At 47.4% G+C, this 18,640-nt stretch overlaps 1 protein-coding gene and 1 pseudogene across 4 annotated transcripts in view; one reads left to right on the forward strand and one right to left on the reverse strand.

The window, feature by feature from the left end:
• The window catches only part of ROCK2 (Rho associated coiled-coil containing protein kinase 2), a 297,338-nt gene that overhangs the window by 161,772 nt on the left and 116,926 nt on the right, over window positions 1-18,640 (reverse strand). For all 4 annotated transcript variants that reach the window (XM_075341111.1, XM_075341114.1, XM_075341113.1 and 1 more), the window contains exon 5: window positions 10,579-10,839. In XM_075341111.1, the coding sequence (XP_075197226.1) occupies window positions 10,579-10,839 (261 nt within the window). The remainder of the gene's footprint in view (window positions 1-10,578; window positions 10,840-18,640) is intronic.
• LOC142295673 (dynactin subunit 6 pseudogene) lies at window positions 17,670-18,214 on the forward strand (annotated as a pseudogene).

Raw genomic sequence — 18,640 nt, forward strand, 5'->3', positions numbered from 1 at the left:
GAGTATTCAGTTTTTTGAATATCCGCCATACGGTTCCAGAGATATGGGCCTTTTCATTCTGGGCTGGGTGGTTTTAATCTTTACAAAAGGGGAGTGGCTGACAGGATGCCTTGGGGGCGTGTCTTTGGGCTGCTCTGCATAATTAGATAGCCACGCCTCTTTGAAAAAGGCCCATATCTCTGGAACCGTATGGCAGATTTTTAAAAAATCAAAAGCAAAATACTCAGCGGATTATCAAGAATAGAATAATATGAAAAACTGGCCACTTCTGACTTGACGAAAGATCCACTTTAACTTCTAAAATTGAAAGGATATAAAATTAGAAGTTTTTTAATTTTCTTTTTTAGTTTAGAGGGTTTTTTTTCAGCATAATAAATGCATGTGACATGTTATAAATGGATTGTGCGCGCTGAATACATTTCTTCTCTCATTTACCCAGTTCTGTAGTAGAACATTCCCGGGGCATGACCATAGAACATTCCCGGGGCATGACCATATATGCAGCGAGCTACGATCTGCACAACCACAAGTATCCGGACAGGCTGTTCTCTAACACTTTGGCCGTTTCTGCTCATAAAAAAGAAAAAAAAAAAAAAAAAAAAAAAAAAAAAAAGACAGCCCCGTTTGTCATATGTGCGCGTCCTGGGAAGACGATCAAGAGATGCAATGCACACAGTGTTGTACTGCATGCTGCGTCTGAAGCACCATTTTTTATGGTTTCTCAATAGTAGCGAGATCCATTGGAAGAACGGATAGTTTTAAGATGTCCATTCCTGACGTTCTTATATTTTTAAAGGCACGGAAACAAAAGCCGGGCGAATTCCTTTCACGGGGAATCAAAATCTGGCTCTTTATTTTAGGCTATGTGCGCACTAGAAAAACGATTTTTCTCAAGAAATTTCTTGAGAGTGAAGGATTAGTGCACCTGCGTTAAAAAAAAAAAAAAAAAAAACGCACCGAAAAACGCATGCGTTTTTACCGCGGTTTTTTTGCAGGTTGGTCCCTGCGTTTTTTAATGCTTTAACAGCAATAAATAATATAGCAGGCAGACAGACAGGCAGACAGATAGACAATGGATAAATGAATAAAAAAAAAAAAAAAACGGCGTGGGGTCCCCCATATCTTTTGTAGCCAGCTAGGGTAAAGCAGACGGCTGCAGCCTTCAGACCACAGCTGGCAGCTTCACCTTGGCTGGTAATCCAAAGCAGAGGGCCCCCCATGCTGTTATTTTACCAATAAATAAATAAATTTAAAACAAAAAACATGGGGTCCCCCCCAAATTGGATCACCAGCCAAGGTAAAGCGGACAGCTGTGGTCTGGTATTCTCAGACTAGGGAGGTCCACCATCATTGGACACTCCCCAGCCTAAAAATAGCAGGCCACAGCCACCCCAGAAGTGGCGCATCCATTAGACGTGCCAATCCTGGCGCTTTGCCCCAACTCATCCAGTTACCCTGGTGCGATGGCAAACGGGGTAATAAATGGGGTTGATACCAGATGTGTAATGTCACCTGGCATCAGGCCCTGAGGTTAGTGATGTCACACGTTTATCAGATAACTGACATCAACCCTGTCAGTTAGAAGAAAAAAAAATTGACGTAAAAAAAGTTTTTTTTGAAAAAACACTCCCCAAAACATTCCCTCTGTCACCATTTCATTGAAAAGAACAATCAAATCCGGGTCCGGCGTAATCCAATAATGGGGTCCCACGACGATCCATACCATAGTCACTGTCCCAGTCAATGAAGAACAGAATGTTCCCCATTGGCTGGGAGAGTAGTGCAGTGACCTGAGCTAGCATCATCAGGTCAGCCCAGGTCACTGCAGGGGATGACGAGCGCTGATGTCAGGAGGTTAGATGAGATCATTACCTGCTGTGATGATCTCCTGCACTCCTGACGTCAGCGCTGACACTAACTTCTATGCCCACCGCGTTCTCAGCAGCATCGTGGGAGCCCGTGACGTCACCGCTAGTGACAGTCTCGGGCCGCCCGTGAGACGTGACGTGAGAACGCGGCGGGCAATGGAAGGCAGTGATAGCACTGACGCCAGGAGTGCAGGAGATCGTTACAGCAGGTAATGATCTCATCTAACCTTTTGACAGCAGCGCTCGTCATCCTCGCGGCTGCCCGCACTGCAGTGTGAGAAGCTGCTGATACTGCAGTGCGGGCAGCCGCGGGGCTGGAGCGGGACACAGAGACTGCACGGGCACCCGACGGAGGTCACACGGAAGTGCTTCCATGCGGCGTCCAAAGATTGAGTGTGAGCTGTGTGTGTTTACTCTTTACTTAGCTTCCTCTTCCTATCATAATGACATCACTTCCCTGCAAAACACAGGGCAGGGATGAACATTATGTCCCGAAAAACGTGACATAACGCGGGAGTAACGCAGGAAAACGCAATGAACCGCACAGAATTTGCTACCTGCGTGATTTCATGATTACATTACAGTCAATGGAGTGAGTAACGCAGTTAGCTGCAGAAAAGAAGTCACATGCTCATTCTTTTTCTCAAGAAAATCGACTGAAAGAATTTTAAGAAAAAAACGCAGTGTGCGCACAGCTAATTTTTTTTGCCATAGGTTTTGCTGGGGAATGTCTGCAGAAAGGTACAACCATTTTCTCAAGAAATTTCTGCAGCAAAACCGCTGGTAAAAACGCAGTGCGTGAACATAGCCTTAGGCTGTGCGCCTACGGGACAATGTACCCGCGGATATATCCGCAGGTTTTCCGCAGCTGATCCCCGGAATCCACAGCTATCCATAACTGCGGGATTCCAGCTCTATCTCCATAGTGGAGAGGTGGGACATCCGCAGGACTAATTGACATGCAGTTACGTGCGGCTGCGGGACATCCGCAGCATAGGCTGCTTTCACACTACGTTTTTTTAACATGCGTCATGAACTTTTTTTTGCTGTAAAAGTGGATTCTGCTTTTACAGCAAAAAAAACGCATGCAAACGCATGTGTTATTTTGCAGGATCTTGTCACTTTAAGTTTATGGAGGGGCATTGGAGTCATGGGATCGGGAGTCAGTGGAACTGTACGTGATAGACTGGAAGCCGGCATCTGACAGCTGCAGAGGCTCGTAACCAAGGTAAACATCGGGTAACTTGCTTGGATACCCGATATTTACGTTGATTACGACCATCCGCAGGTGCTAGGAGCCGGGCTGCCTGCTCCCTGCACACGTAACCAATGTAAACATCGGGTAACTAAGAGAAGCGCTTTGCTAGGTTACCCAATATTTATCTTGGTTACGAGTGTCCACAGCTCTCAGGCGGGGGAGAGAGAGAGGGAGAGAGAGGCAGAGAGGGAGGGGGCGAGAGGGACTTATCACCCGAGGCTGGTTTCTGGGCATGCTCAGTAGAGCAAGCAGGATCCTGTCTATCAGAATGCCAGCGTTCACATACGTTTGCGTGCAGTATAGTCAGGATCCAGCAATTTGCAGTATTTGGACGCAGCTCAAAAACGCTACAAGTAGCGTTTTTGAAAAAAAGTTAAAAGACTGCAACTCGCTGGATCCTCACTATAACGCACGCAAACGCAGGTGAACGCAGGTTGACACGAGTCCATTGCAAATGCATTGAAATGAAAACGCATTTGCACTGGATCCGTTTTTGCATTAAAAAAAACGTTCATGACGGATGTTAAAAAAATGTAGTGTGAAAGCCGCCATATTCCGCAGCCGCACATACCGCAGCATGGACACCGCACTCCCCAGGTCCCATAGGATTACATGGGGAGTGTCTGTACTTGCTAAAACCTGCAGATTTATCTAGAAAATCCAGATCCGCAGGTTTTCCGCGGCAAAATCCACGAGTACAGAGTCTTGTGGGCACATAGCCTTAATCTACCTTAAAAAAAAAAAAACACACATTGGTTTTAAAGTTGCCAATTTTTATCTATTTAGTGAAGGCAGACTTTCTCATTACTGAGATAGGACAGTTGGTGCTTTGAAAATTCTATGGAGAGGGGAGAAGCTAGAAGTAGGCACAGACATTCTGCTGCAAGTTCTCATCAACAGTTAGAGTTCTGCATAGAACTTTATGAGCACCAACTGCCATTTCCGAATCTCCGTAATGGGAAAGTCTGTATTCACTGATTTTTAATGATTATTTTATTTACTTTTTAATAAGCAACACAGAAGATCATGTCTAGCACTGAACGAGCGCTTTGCTAGGTTGTCAGGTGATACAATAGTTTATACTACAACTAGAGCCAAACACCACAAAAGGTATGGTGCCCGAACCATCCATCATCACCGCCGCTGCCAGCAGAGTAATTCACCGCACACCTAGTGAATCGTTACTCATCACAAACCCATTTAACTGAGCTCGCATGGGGAATATTGACATTGGAGCGCGCTCTCCCGGATAAATAAATGTCTTTGTTTCTCAAGACAACTGATATCTGCCGCTTATCTTGTAAAGCTAACCACAACGCTGGCTTATCCTAGGGCACTGCCAGGCCGGGATTCAATAAAACCAAGTGCCAGCCTCTAGTAAAAACAAGTGGTAGGACGGCTCGCCTCCACCGCCGCTGCTGCTGTAAAAGCCTTTAACACCTTGTTAAACGACACTAAACTTCATTTATTTGTTTGGGTTATGAAAAAAAATATTTCCTTTTCTCAATAGAAGTTTTTCAATTGTGAAGAATCAGACCCAACGATACCACTATAGGGTTAATAATGTTAATCGTTGGTAAATATTTTTTCTTTCCCTGTGTGTAGTTTTACGACAAGACATAACGTGAACAAAACGATTTTACATAGCAATTCTGCTAAAGAGAATTTTTCGTCAGATCAAAAGCATCCAGTTTTTGCGCTGATTTTATTCCCGCTGCTCCACTGAGTAATCAGTTTTTTGTTTTTTTAAAATCCGCCATATGGTTCCAGAAATATTGGCTTTTTTATTTAGTAGCCCAAAGACACGCCTCCAGAGAATCCTGTGAGCCACGCCCCCTTTGTAAGGACCATAACATGAGCACTAAACAAACATGTGCCCATATCTCTGGAACCGTATGTTGGATTTATAAAAAACAAAGCCCGGACTACTCAAGGCAGTAGTGGGAATAAAAATAAGTGCAAAAACAAACCACTTTTTACATAGTGACGGGTCCCCTTTAAGTCAGTGTCATCCTTTTTCCTGGGTAGATGAATGTTCCCCTGCTCAGTTCCACAGCAATCATCTGATTGTCTCCCGGCTATCAATTTAGAAGGGTTCTCTGTTTTAGACAATCCCTGCTTATTCGAAGGTTCCCAGGACTTTAAGCAAATCACAAAGTATTGGACCACAGGGACTGTAGTGATCACTGGAACCTGTCGGGAAACCTGGCAGTAAGGGCCAGATACATCAAGACCGGTGTTGTCCATACCAATATGTGCTGGAGTCAGAAATACTGATTTATAAAGAGATATACCGTAGGTCTCTTCATGAATCAAATTCCAAGAAAATATGAGAATGTTGACGGCAGTAACCAGTTTCAATGCCTTTGTCCTGGGCAATAACCAGCAGAATACAAGCTGCTATTTATGGCAGCCTGTGCTCAGTGTTGGTGCTACAGATACACATTGATATACATCTGTCAGATGCATTTCACATCATATGATAACCGCTATTATCAATGGGCAGATTTGCTGAATATGGGTCCTGGCTTTAGCTCATGGAAGGATCTTAAAAGGAACTGTACAGGATAAGAAACCCCACCGCTTTCAGCTGCCATATTTATTTAAAGGGATTGTCCCATCTTGGCATGTTATTTCCTAGACAGGGGACTTTAAAATCTCTGGGGTCCTGACCACTGGGACCACCATCATCGATTCTGAGAACAGGACTCTGCTCCATTCATCACCAATGGAGCTGCCGGAGACAGCCGAGCAGCGCACTATCAATTTAAGAGAATACTAAAATAGGGGCACAACCTCATTAAAGGGATTAGAAAGCGCCACCTCTGTCCACAGGTTGTGCAAAGTACTGCAGCTCAGTTTTGGCCTTCAGTGGAGGAGAGTTGTAATACTAGACCTCTTGTGGGACACGGTTTTTGAGAAAGCTGCTTTTTACAGAACCAGGAAAAGCAATGAGATTTCAGAATTCTCATGTGCACAATTTTATTTTATTTTTTTTTACTGAAATGGAAAACTGCTGTGTTTTTGAAGGAACATTCTATCAGCATTTTTACAGCTTTTTTTCACCATTGAAGCAATGGGAAAGTGGAAAAAATGCTGCAAAAACATGCATTTTGGCTGGTTTTGTGGTGAATGACACTAACTTTACTTAAACATGTACTGTGGACAAATGACAAACCAAAAACACAGCTAAAAATGCAACAAAAATGTAGGAATAAACCAGGCAGCTAAACCAGGCAGCTAAACCAGGCAGCTAAACGAGGCAGCTAAACCAGGCAGCTAAACCAGGCAGCTAAACCAGGCAGCTAAACCAGGCAGCTAAACCAGGCAGCTTTTGCTGCCAAGAGAGCAAGTTTTGCTGCAGCAAAAAAGTAAATGTGTGAACATAGCCAAACTAGTTCCAAAGTATCTCTGTGACCTGAAAACAGGTCAAACAAATGTATCAGCGCTATGCTTGCTTGTCTGCTGCCTTCATTTATATTTGTATTGTATACATCATAAAAATGAGCACTAAATAAAAAGACCTATATCTCTGGAACTATATCCTCGATGGGGTAAGGAGACCACTATGGCATAACAATACCAAACCTGCTGGAAAATAAATCTGCTACAGTTGACCTATCACAAAAACAAAAATACATTGCCAATATCATTTGTGTGTGATGCAAGCAAGCCTCTCTGCTACGAGCGCTGGCGAGAGATCTGAGCGTCTGCGTACGGAAGGGAAGAAACGGCAACAACAAGTCAGCATCATTAATAATTAATGTACAGGGTGTTATTCCCCCAGATGACCACTAGCTGGCGGCAGGAGCTCCACTATCCTCACCATTTCATCACACGCCGTGGCTGCACTTCCCAAAAACAATCCCTAAAATATTCTATTCATCAGCCCTCATTCCACACATATATCCTGCTCCTATATGGCAACATCCAAGTGATCCGGAGAGCCGGCTGGCACATTCTGTACTCCGAGCCCTCAGGAGCGGAAGCAGTGACTGTGACGGCTTCAGGAAGAATTTAATCCAGGTCTCTGGCATGTGCGTCTGGAATGTCCATAGACTGAGACTTCATTGTGACACTGAGGGGGGGGTTACACCAGAAAAACTCCAACATGTAAAGATTAAGAAACCAGCGAGCAATTAGCATCTATCTAAACTGCAGCAAAAGCACCAACAGAGGCATATGGAGGACCGCTGCAGCTGGTGGCGCGCAGACCGCTGCAGCTGGTGGCGCGCAGACCGCTGCAGCTGGTGGCGCGCAGACCGCTGCAGCTGGTGGCGCGCAGACCGCTGCAGCTGGTGGCGCGCAGACCGCTGCAGCTGGTGGCGCGCAGACCGCTGCAGCTGGTGGCGCGCAGACCGCTGCAGCTGGTGGCGCGCAGACCGCTGCAGCTGGTGGCGCGCAGACCGCTGCAGCTGGTGGCGCGCAGACCGCTGCAGCTGGTGGCGCGCAGACCGCTGCAGCTGGTGGCGCGCAGACCGCTGCAGCTGGTGGCAGGCAGACCGCCGCTGCATGTTTATAATTACGAGAGAAAACCTAAAGATAATGAGTCTAATCATTGCAGATCCACACAACGTAAAAATATCGCTCCCTTCAAAGTCTAGGACACTTGACAGAGCTCTAGACTTGGCTGTTATTTTCATAAAGACTGAATAAAGCGTCAACATTCATGCATACATAAGCCAGATGAGGCTGGTGTATTTACTTCAATAGTCCACGTCAGAATGGCTGAAAATCCCTTTAAAGAGGACCTATCACCAGCGTGAGCATGTCAAACTGGCGCCATCATGGCATAGAGCATGAGTATAAGTTTTTATCTTTTTCATCTTAGTTGTAGAGATATTGGCTTTTAAAGTTTCGGTTATAATTTATATGAGATATTAAGGTGTGGGGTGTTACCAGAGATGAGCAGGAGAGGTCACGCAAGGGAAAAAGAAAAAAAAAAAAAAAAGTTCACTCCCCAGAAGGTCAGAAGAACATGCCTTCCCCTGTGAGATGTAACGATAGACAGCCCTGCTCTCAGCGAAAATCTCTGCAACTACTGTGCAGAGTGGAGAAGAGGCGAGTGTCATTACAAACACTTCCAGCTTTCGATTCACAGCAGTCAGTGTGAGGGGATACAGAGGAGTCAGATGTGATTACACATTCAGTATTTATCTCACTGCAGTCAGTGTAGTGGGGGGGGGTGGGTGGAGGAGCGAGCTAAACTGAGGGCGATTACAAAAATCTCTGCAGATCTCCTTTCTAAAGGCTGATTCCTAATCCCCAACACTGACTGCTGTGGGATGAAATCAGGTTGGTGTAGATGCAGAAATCAGGGCTGAGCAGGGCTAATTATCAATACCTGACTTTGAGGGTGTTCTTTTTTTCCCTGCTTGACAACTCCTGCTTTTGATTGGTCAACAACCTCATGCAGGAGAAGAAGTACACACCACCGTTGGGTTTGTCACAAATTTTAAACCTAAATTTTACAATCTAATATGTAGGCAACAGAGATGGGAAATTAAAATAATAAAGACTGTTTTATTCCCCATATGTGGCAAGTTTAATGTGCTAAACCTGGTGAACGGTCCTCTGAGAAAATTTAACTTAATCTCTGCTCACCAGATCCTCAGTGTCCCTCCTCCCTGCTGTGGCTGAATCTCCACCAACCTAGCCAAAATGCATCTCCTCATTGTCCCTCTTTCCTGATGCGGAGATCTCAAACTCCTTAGTACAAGCTGCATCTGTCCCTCAGGGTGGGTGGATAGCTGCAGCTTGTACTGAAGACTTGGAGATCTCAGCAGGAAAAGGGACAATGAGGAGATGCATATTGGCTAGGTTGGTGGAGATTCAGCAGCAGCAGCAGGGAGGAGGGACACTGAGTAGTTATCAATCAGACAAGATGGGTGGAGATTCAGCCACAGCATGGAGAAGGGACTGAATACACAGACTGCTCTCTGTCACTCTTCAGCCGGGCTCATAAAATGCTTACCTTGAGGCCGGAGTCACTTGTGTATATCTAGCATCGCATCACCCGGCACGGCCGCACACTCTGACAGGAGCGGGTCGCTGCATGTATTTCTATGCAGCCAACCCAATCCTGTCAGGAAAGTGTGCGGCTGTGCCAGGTGATGAGATACGTGCAAGTGTGACTCCGGCCTAATATCGGGAATATGCAGCCATTCTGACAAAGATTTTCAAAGTAAGTACACCAGTCTCATCAAGTCCAATAAGGCTATGTGCGCACGTTGCGTAAATACATGCAGTTACGCTGCGCTTTGTAGCGCAGCGTAACTGCATGCGTCCTGCGTCCCCTGCACAGTCTATGGAGATTGTGCAGGGGCCGTGCGCACGTGGCGTCTTGGAGCGCAGCGCTTCGGCTGCTGCCCGAAGCGCTGCGTTCAAGAAGTGACATGTCACTTCTTCAGTGCGCTTTGCCGGCATCCCCCGCTTTGTCTATGGGAGGAGCTGCAGGCAGAGCGCATGGAATCGGCTTTTTTTTTTTTTCTCTACGGACATTTTCTGCAGCGATTTGAAGCGCACGTGTGCTCTTCAGATCGCTGCAGAAAATTCTGCAGTGACTGTACGCAACGTGCGCACATAGCCTTAATCTATTTAATAATGTATTGAATAATGGATTGAATAATGTATGTATTGTGAAATCCGGTGACATATTTTTAAGTTGCTCCGTCACAGATCTAGAAGATAAGTGATGACATGTTAAAACAGAGAAAGAACTACAAGATGTTAAAAATAAAAGTGAAAAAAAAAAAATTGTAACAGTTCCTAGGAAAGTTGGGTCTTAAGGAGGTTGTAACCCAGCTTTTTCAGAAACATGAAAGGCAATTCTGCTTATTGATACACTGTTGTAATAAAGGAAAAACGTTAGTTTAATAATCAGGACAAATTAAAAAAAAAAAAAAGTGCCCTAAATATATCGGTGGTCACCCAGCTTTCCAAGAAATATATAAAAGAATTAAAAAAATGGGTAAAACTGTGTAAAAAGGGCAGCTGTCCGCTCTACTGACTTGTGTGTTTCAGCAAGTAATTGTATTTCTCATAAAATAACAATTGTGAAGCTACTTTTCTCAAAGATTTATATTCTGCTGTTCCCTCTGTTGTTCCTCCTGGAAATGCCAGTACCAATCCCTATGTCAAAACAGTGCATTGTCCCTACAAGGTCTGGTATTCTCAGCACTGATTGGACAGCGGTACACGGACACACCTCCAACTGGTAACACCCAGCTGCCAATTTATTCATACAATGCCAGGAGGAATAACAGAGGCACAACACTGAGTTGTAAGAAAAGATGGTGTACAATTGATATTCCATTAAAAACGAATATTTACTAAAATAAAATATTTTTGGAGAAGTCCGCTCTGAAGCCCATAAAGTCGCCAGTGTCTGTGAGAAGTCGCACAATTTTGCACCTGAAGATTCCCCCCTCCGATTTCGGTTTCTTTACTTACTTCATCCATCTTCATACACGTGCCGAAGTCCGCCAGCTTCAAGTGGCCATGTTTGTCCAGCAGCATATTGTCCGGTTTGACGTCTCGGTGGATCAAACCCATGGAGTGAATGGCGTCCAGGGCTAGGACCACTTCCGCGGTGTAGAACTTCGCCCACTTCTCAGGCACGTCGTAGTTGCTCATGAGGTTGACGAGGTCTCCGCCAGGCATGTACTCCATCACCATGTACAGATACTTGTCATCTTGAAAGGCACAATACAGCTGTAACACACAACACAAACATCACTACAACACAAACAAGAACACCATGCACACATGGGCACCGGCTCACCAAAGCTTCTAAGCCAGAAAAGTGACGAAAAAACTATAAAAAAGTAGTAACATTTTTTACCAAAAAGTTAAAACAATTTTTTCTTCTAGTTATTGCATTTTCTCACCAGTTTGAATCAACTTCGCCATAACAGGTGGTGCTGGGAGGATCTGGGCGGAGGCCACGAGCGCCTGCCCAATTATTCAAAACTGTTGTGTGCCCCCTATAAGAACATAAGGAGTTTTCCAATTTTGGAAAAACCTCTGTCCCACACCTTTAAAGGGAATCTGTCAGCAGGTTTTTGCTGCCTCATTTGAGAGCAGCATGATGTAGGCAAAGAGATTCTGATTCCAACGATGTATCACTTAGATTACTGGCTGCAGCTGTTCTGACAGATAGAGCCATGTAGCAGAGCTGAGAGCGCTATCCCCGCACACATCAGGCTCTCTATAAAGATTGTACAGGAAGGTGTTGGAGGAGGAGGGGGCGTGCCGGACTGCCATGTGTATGACTTTGTAGTCCTGCAATGATAAGTCCTGCTGCTTAAACAAACATAGCAAACAAACAACAGATCGGACTGTGACAACACAGGCATCCCTGAATTCTCTGTGTTGACCCTTGCAGCATGCTGGCTTCAGCGTACATAGCAAAATCCTGCTGACAGATTCCCTTTAAGACAAACAAAATCAAACTACATATCATATTTCCATATCGTCTGGATGTTACATTTTTAAAAGAGGTTGTCCACTACTTTTACACTGATTGGCCGGGGTCTGACACCCGGCACCTCCACCGATCAGCTGTTCTCGGTCCCGGTGGTGGCAGCAGGGAATGCACAGTTCTAGTACTACTCAGTTTTCTGATAGTGGCCGGGTACTGCACATCAGTCTTCCATTCTAATCAATAATAGGTGGATGTGCGGTACCCGGCCACTATCAGAAGACAGACCATCTGCAGAATTGAGCAAGCCCAGCTGCCCGCTGCCGCCGAGACAGAGAACAGCTGATCAGTGGAGGTGGCGGGTGTTGGACCCGGAACGATCAGACATTGATGACCTATCCTAAGGATAGACCATCAATGTAAAAGTAGTGGACAACCTTTTAAAAGATATGAGTAGCCCCCTCTGCCCTGACTGCGGTTTATTTAAAAAAAAAAAAAAAAAAACTTGCTTTACTCGCCCTCCCCAGGTCCAGCGCTGAGAGTTTGTGCAGTCGCTCCCAGCGTCTGTTCTGTCCCGGTCGGAAGGAAGCAGCGACGAGCACATGCATCACTGATCTATTCATCCTATACGGCTATAATAGACCTATTCATAACTTTACAACTTGGTACCGCCCCTTTAATAGAGGTTTTCACAATAACAACATACGGTAGTGATTTTCCACTAGAGAGAGTAACAGACGACCAGCCTTTCCCATCTGCTGATTGCGGGGTCAGCTTCATGCACATTGACCGCAATAGACGGACCCCGGCCATCTTATCTACTGAAGCATCTACTGAGCATGTGCAATGGTCACTATGAAGCAGGAGGGAGTAGGTGAGCTGTGACATTGGTGGATCGGGTGTTATCAGCTGTGTATATAGGAGTTACCTGTCATTGATAATAATGAGACTTCTGAAAAGTACTCAGTAAATAGTCTAAAATATCCCCAGTGATCAGTGTGAAAATTACAAGATTTTTTTCCCCCCCAATACAGATTAGAATATACAGTGTAATAGGGGAGAAATTCGCTCACATCCACTGAACAATCCATAAATGTCTGATAGATCTGGGTCCAGTGTTGGCAGCTTGTTTTTTTTTTTTTTTTTACAGACATTGTAAAACCATAAGAAATAGAGCTGAGCGGATTGCTCATAATCCGGGTCCGGCGGATCCATCGCGGGTTGTGAAAGAAGTCCGGATCCGATCCGGGGAAGGACGAGAGAGAGCGCGCGAGAGAGCGCGCGAGAGAGCGAGAGAGCGAGAGAGCGCGCGAGCGAGAGAGAGAGAGCGCGCGAGCGAGAGAGCGCGCGAGCGAGAGAGCGCGCGAGCGAGAGAGCGCGCGAGCGAGAGAGCGCGCGAGCGAGAGAGCGCGCGAGCGAGAGAGCGCGCGAGAGAGAGCGAGCGAGCGAGAGAGAGCGCGCGAGCGAGAGAGAGCGCGCGAGCGAGAGAGAGCGCGCGAGCGAGAGAGAGCGCGCGAGCGAGAGAGAGCGCGCGAGAGAGAGAGCGCGCGAGAGAGAGAGCGCGCGAGAGAGAGAGAGCGCGCGAGAGAGAGAGCGCGCGAGAGAGAGAGCGCGCGAGAGAGAGAGCGCGCGAGAGAGAGAGCGCGCGCGAGAGAGAGCGCGCGCGAGAGAGCGAGAGAGCGAGAGAGCGAGAGAGCGAGAGAGCGAGAGAGCGCGAGAGCGAGAGCGCGCGAGAGAGAGAGCGCGCGAGAGAGAGAGAGCGCGCGAGAGAGAGCGCGCGAGAGAGAGAGCGCGCGAGAGAGCGCGCGAGAGAGAGAGCGCGAGCGAGAGAGAGCGCGAGCGAGAGAGAGCGCGAGCGAGAGAGAGCGCGAGCGCGAGAGAGCGAGAGAGCGAGAGAGCGAGAGAGCGAGAGAGCGAGAGAGCGAGAGAGCGAGAGAGCGAGAGAGAGCGAGAGAGCGAGAGAGCGAGAGAGAGCGCGCGAGCGAGAGAGAGAGCGCGCGAGCGAGAGAGAGAGCGCGCGAGCGAGAGAGAGAGCGCGCGAGCGAGAGAGAGAGCGCGCGAGAGAGCGCGCGAGAGAGCGCGCGAGAGAGCGCGCGAGAGAGCGCGCGAGAGAGCGCGCGAGAGAGCGCGCGAGAGAGCGCGCGAGAGAGCGCGCGAGAGAGCGCGCGAGAGAGCGCGCGAGAGAGCGCGCGAGAGAGCGCGCGAGAGAGCGCGCGAGAGAGCGCGCGAGAGAGCGCGCGAGAGAGCGCGCGAGAGAGCGCGCGAGAGAGCGCGCGAGAGAGCGCGCGAGAGAGCGCGCGAGAGAGCGCGCGAGAGAGCGCGCGAGAGAGCGCGCGAGAGAGCGCGCGAGAGAGCGCGCGAGAGAGCGCGCGAGAGAGCGCGCGAGAGAGCGCGCGAGAGAGCGCGCGAGAGAGCGCGCGAGAGAGCGCGCGAGAGAGCGCGCGAGAGAGCGCGCGAGAGAGCGCGCGAGAGAGCGCGCGAGAGAGCGCGCGAGAGAGCGCGCGAGAGAGCGCGCGAGAGAGCGCGCGAGAGAGCGCGCGAGAGAGCGCGCGAGAGAGCGCGCGAGAGAGAGCGCGCGAGAGAGAGCGCGCGAGAGAGAGCGCGCGAGAGAGAGCGCGCGAGAGAGAGCGCGCGAGAGAGAGCGCGAGAGAGAGAGCGCGAGAGAGAGAGCGCGAGAGAGAGAGCGCGAGAGAGAGAGCGCGAGAGAGAGAGCGCGAGAGAGAGAGCGCGAGAGAGAGAGCGCGAGAGAGAGAGCGCGAGAGAGAGAGCGCGAGAGAGAGAGCGCGAGAGAGAGAGCGCGAGAGAGAGAGCGCGAGAGAGAGAGCGCGAGAGAGAGAGCGCGAGAGAGAGAGCGCGAGAGAGAGAGCGCGAGAGAGAGAGCGCGAGAGAGAGAGCGCGAGAGAGAGAGCGCGAGAGAGAGAGCGCGAGAGAGAGAGCGCGAGAGAGAGAGCGCGAGAGAGAGAGCGCGAGAGAGAGAGCGCGAGAGAGAGAGCGCGAGAGAGAGAGCGCGAGAGAGAGAGCGCGAGAGAGAGAGCGCGAGAGAGAGAGCGCGAGAGAGAGCGCGCGAGAGCGCGCGCGAGAGCGTTCGACATAGCGTTCGACATAGCGTTCGACATAGCGTTCGACATAGCGTTCGACATAGCGTTCGACATAGCGTTCGACATAGCGTTCGACATAGCGTTCGACATAGCGTTCGACATAGCGTTCGACATAGCGTTCGACATAGCGTTCGACATAGCGTTCGACATAGCGTTCGACATAGCGTTCGACATAGCGTTCGACATAGCGTTCGACATAGCGTTCGACATAGCGTTCGACATAGCGTTCGACATAGCGTTCGACATAGCGTTCGACATAGCGTTCGACATAGCGTTCGACATAGCGTTCGACATAGCGTTCGACATAGCGTTCGACATAGCGTTCGACATAGCGTTCGACATAGCGTTCGACATAGCGTTCGACATAGCGTTCGACATAGCGTTCGACATAGCGTTCGACATAGCGTTCGACATAGCGTTCGACATAGCGTTCGACATAGCGTTCGACATAGCGTTCGACATAGCGTTCGACATAGCGTTCGACATAGCGTTCGACATAGCGTTCGACATAGCGTTCGACATAGCGTTCGACATAGCGTTCGACATAGCGTTCGACATAGCGTTCGACATAGCGTTCGACATAGCGTTCGACATAGCGTTCGACATAGCGTTCGACATAGCGTTCGACATAGCGTTCGACATAGCGTTCGACATAGCGTTCGACATAGCGTTCGACATAGCGTTCGACATAGCGTTCGACATAGCGTTCGACATAGCGTTCGACATAGCGTTCGACATAGCGTTCGACATAGCGTTCGACATAGCGTTCGACATAGCGTTCGACATAGCGTTCGACATAGCGATCGACATAGCGATCGACATAGCGATCGACATAGCGATCGACATAGCGATCGACATAGCGATCGACATAGCGATCGACATAGCGATAGAGATCAATAGAGATTAAGAGCGATAGAGATAGAGAAGAAATAAAAAAAAAAACGAACCGGGATCGTGCAGCCGGATTCCCGGGTCCAGGTCGGACCTGGATCGGACCCTCAAACCGTGCGGATCCGGACTTTTACAGTTCGGGTCCGCTCAACACTAATAATAAACTAATATTTTCAGTGATGTACAGCGGGTGAAATAAGTATTGAACACGTCACCAATTATCTAAGTAAATATATTTCTAAAGATGCTAATAAGATGACTTACTCACTAGATGTCGGTAACAACCCATCCAATCCACACAAAAAAAAAAAATCAAAGCATAGATGTTCATAAATAATGTGTAATAATAAGAAATGACACAGGGGAAAAAGTATTGAACACACTTACTGAAATTTATTTAATACTTCATACAAAAGCCTTTGTTGGTGATGAAGCTTCAAGATGCCTCCTATATGGAGACACTAGTCGCATGCATTGCTTAGGTGAGATTTTGGCCCTTTCTTCCACACAAACACTATTCAAGTCCTGACGCTCCAGTGTTCTCCTGTGAACTCTGAACTTTATTTCCTTCCATAAATTGTCTATTGGATCAGCGCCAGTGATCGGCTCGGCCATTCTATCAGCTTTATTTTCCCTGAAACCAAACAAGAGTTTCCTTGGTTGTGTGTTTGGGATCATTGTATTGTTGTAATGTTCATCCTCATTTCATAGTCATCATCCTGGTAAACGGCAGCAGATTTTTAGTAAGACTGTCTCTGTACATTCGTCTATTCCTCCTTCCTTCAATTATATGAAGTTTGCCAGTCCCGTATGCTGAAAAACAGCCCCACACCATGATATTCCCACCTTCAAACTACACTGTTGGTGCCTTGGGGGTGATTTGCCTTTTGATCTCCAAACATGGTGTGTATTATGGCATCCAAAGAGTTCAGTTTTGGTCTCATCTGACCAGACTATATTCTCCCAGTATTTCAGACTTGTCTACATGAGGTTGAGCAAACTTTAAACACTGTATATGCTTTTTGTTCAGCAAAGGAGTCTTGCTTGGTGAGCGTGCATACAGGCCATGGAGGGTGAAGACATTGCTTATTGTTTTCTTTGAAACCATTGTACCTGCTGATTCCAGATCGTTCTGTAGATATCCACAGGTGGTTCTTGGCTCTTATACAATTAGTCTGATAATTCTTTTCACTGGTCATAGGTTTATAGTGCAATGATGTTCTTTCCACGTCCACCTTGGGGCCCCAGCAGTGCTCACTAGTTTAGAAATTCTTCTGTAACCAATGCTATCAGTATGTTTTTCAACAAATAAGGTTACCAAGAGCTTGAAACAGCTCACTGGTTTTACCCATCATGAGATGTTTCATGTGTGGCACCTTGGTAATGAGATACCTTTTAAAAGGCCATCAGTTGAACCAGCTGATCTAATATATAAAGCTGTGTGTTCGTGTGTGCGCCTGCTACAGGAATCCGCTCCGTCGCATTTACAATCGCGAAATTTTGCACAAACACCTCATGTGACTCAGGGAAAGTCATACACTGTTTTAATGGGAAAATTTAACACTGCGCTTTACAGTTACTCTTCAAAATCCTGCCTCCATTATGGTGAATAGAGGTGGGAGCTACAAGCTATTAATAGCAACTGTCGGAGGTTGATATCGGAACAAAGGGCATGGTTAGTATAAGAAGCTTATGTGCAAGGTAATAAGATGTCAGTGGGGAGACGGCCGACGAGGCAGACGGGCCACGAGGCAGACGGCCCACGAGGCAGACGGGCCACGAGGCAGACGGCCCACGAGGCAGACGGCCCACGAGGCAGACGGCCCACGAGGCAGACGGGCCACGAGGCAGACGGGCCACGAGGCAGACGGGCCACGAGGCAGACGGGCCACGAGGCAGACGGGCCACGAGGCAGACGGGCCACGAGGCAGACGGGCCACGAGGCAGACGGGCCACGAGGCAGACGGGCCACGAGGCAGACACACAGAGACAGACACAGAGATAGAGAGACAGACAGACTGATACAAATACAGAGAGAGAAAGACACAGACAGATAGAGAGACTGGGGGAGAGACAGAGACAGTTACTATCCCAGGCAACGCCCGGGTACTACAGCTAGTATTTTATAAAAGGTAAAGATGGCGCAGCTACAGAAGAGCGTTAAAATTGCCCCAGGAGCAGTTGTCTGTGTGGAAAGTGAAATTAAAGGGGATGTCACAATAGGACCGAGGACGGTTGTTCATCCCAAAGCTCGTATTTTTTGCTGAACCAGATCTTATCATCATTGGCGAAGGCAACTTGATTGAGGAGCAGGCTTTTATAAGAAACCGTTTTCCAGAAAACATTGCACCTGACGCCAGAGATGTGGTGCCAAAGGCGATGATCATCGGCACCAATAATGTCTTTGAAGTGGGATGCTATTCCCAGGCAATGAAAATAGGAGATAACAATGTTATTGAATCCACAGCTTATGTAGTAAGAAATGTCATCCTAACCAGTGGCTGCATCATCGGGGCTTGCTGCCAGGTGGACACGTGAGCGTATTCCTGAGAATAGTGTCATACATGGCTCTGATTGTCTACGTAGAGATGGACTTCCTGATGAAGAGTCTTCCAAATTATCACCACCTCAAGAGGACCACAAAAATCAGCAATCCTCCTATGATAAACTAGTGCCTCCATTCTCCGGCGTTTCTCTTACACTATACTGTATGTGTACCATTATTTTATCAGGTAGCAGCATTGCTTTCTAATTACTGAGATTTCAGCTGGTGTCACGACTTTCTATGGTTTTTTGAACTTCTTTTCTTCATGTGTTCAATACTTTTTCCCTTTGTTATTTCTCATTATTACATGTAATTTATGGATATCTATGGTTTGATTTCCTTGACTGTGTGGATTAGATGTTTTTGTTATATATTTAGTTAAATAATTGGGGAATATCTAAATAAAAACAAGAACTTAAAATCATAAACACTTCATTTAAACAATAGATCATTTTCTGTTGATATAAGTCCACTTTTTAATTTTTCAAGCAGAAAAATAAAAAGTGGACTTCTATTGCAAATATTATTCTTTGGACTCCTATTATTCCACCTATGGTG

Source organism: Anomaloglossus baeobatrachus, chromosome 3 (assembly GCF_048569485.1).
Source record: "Anomaloglossus baeobatrachus isolate aAnoBae1 chromosome 3, aAnoBae1.hap1, whole genome shotgun sequence".
In the NCBI taxonomy this organism is placed as follows: Eukaryota; Metazoa; Chordata; class Amphibia; order Anura; family Aromobatidae; genus Anomaloglossus; species Anomaloglossus baeobatrachus.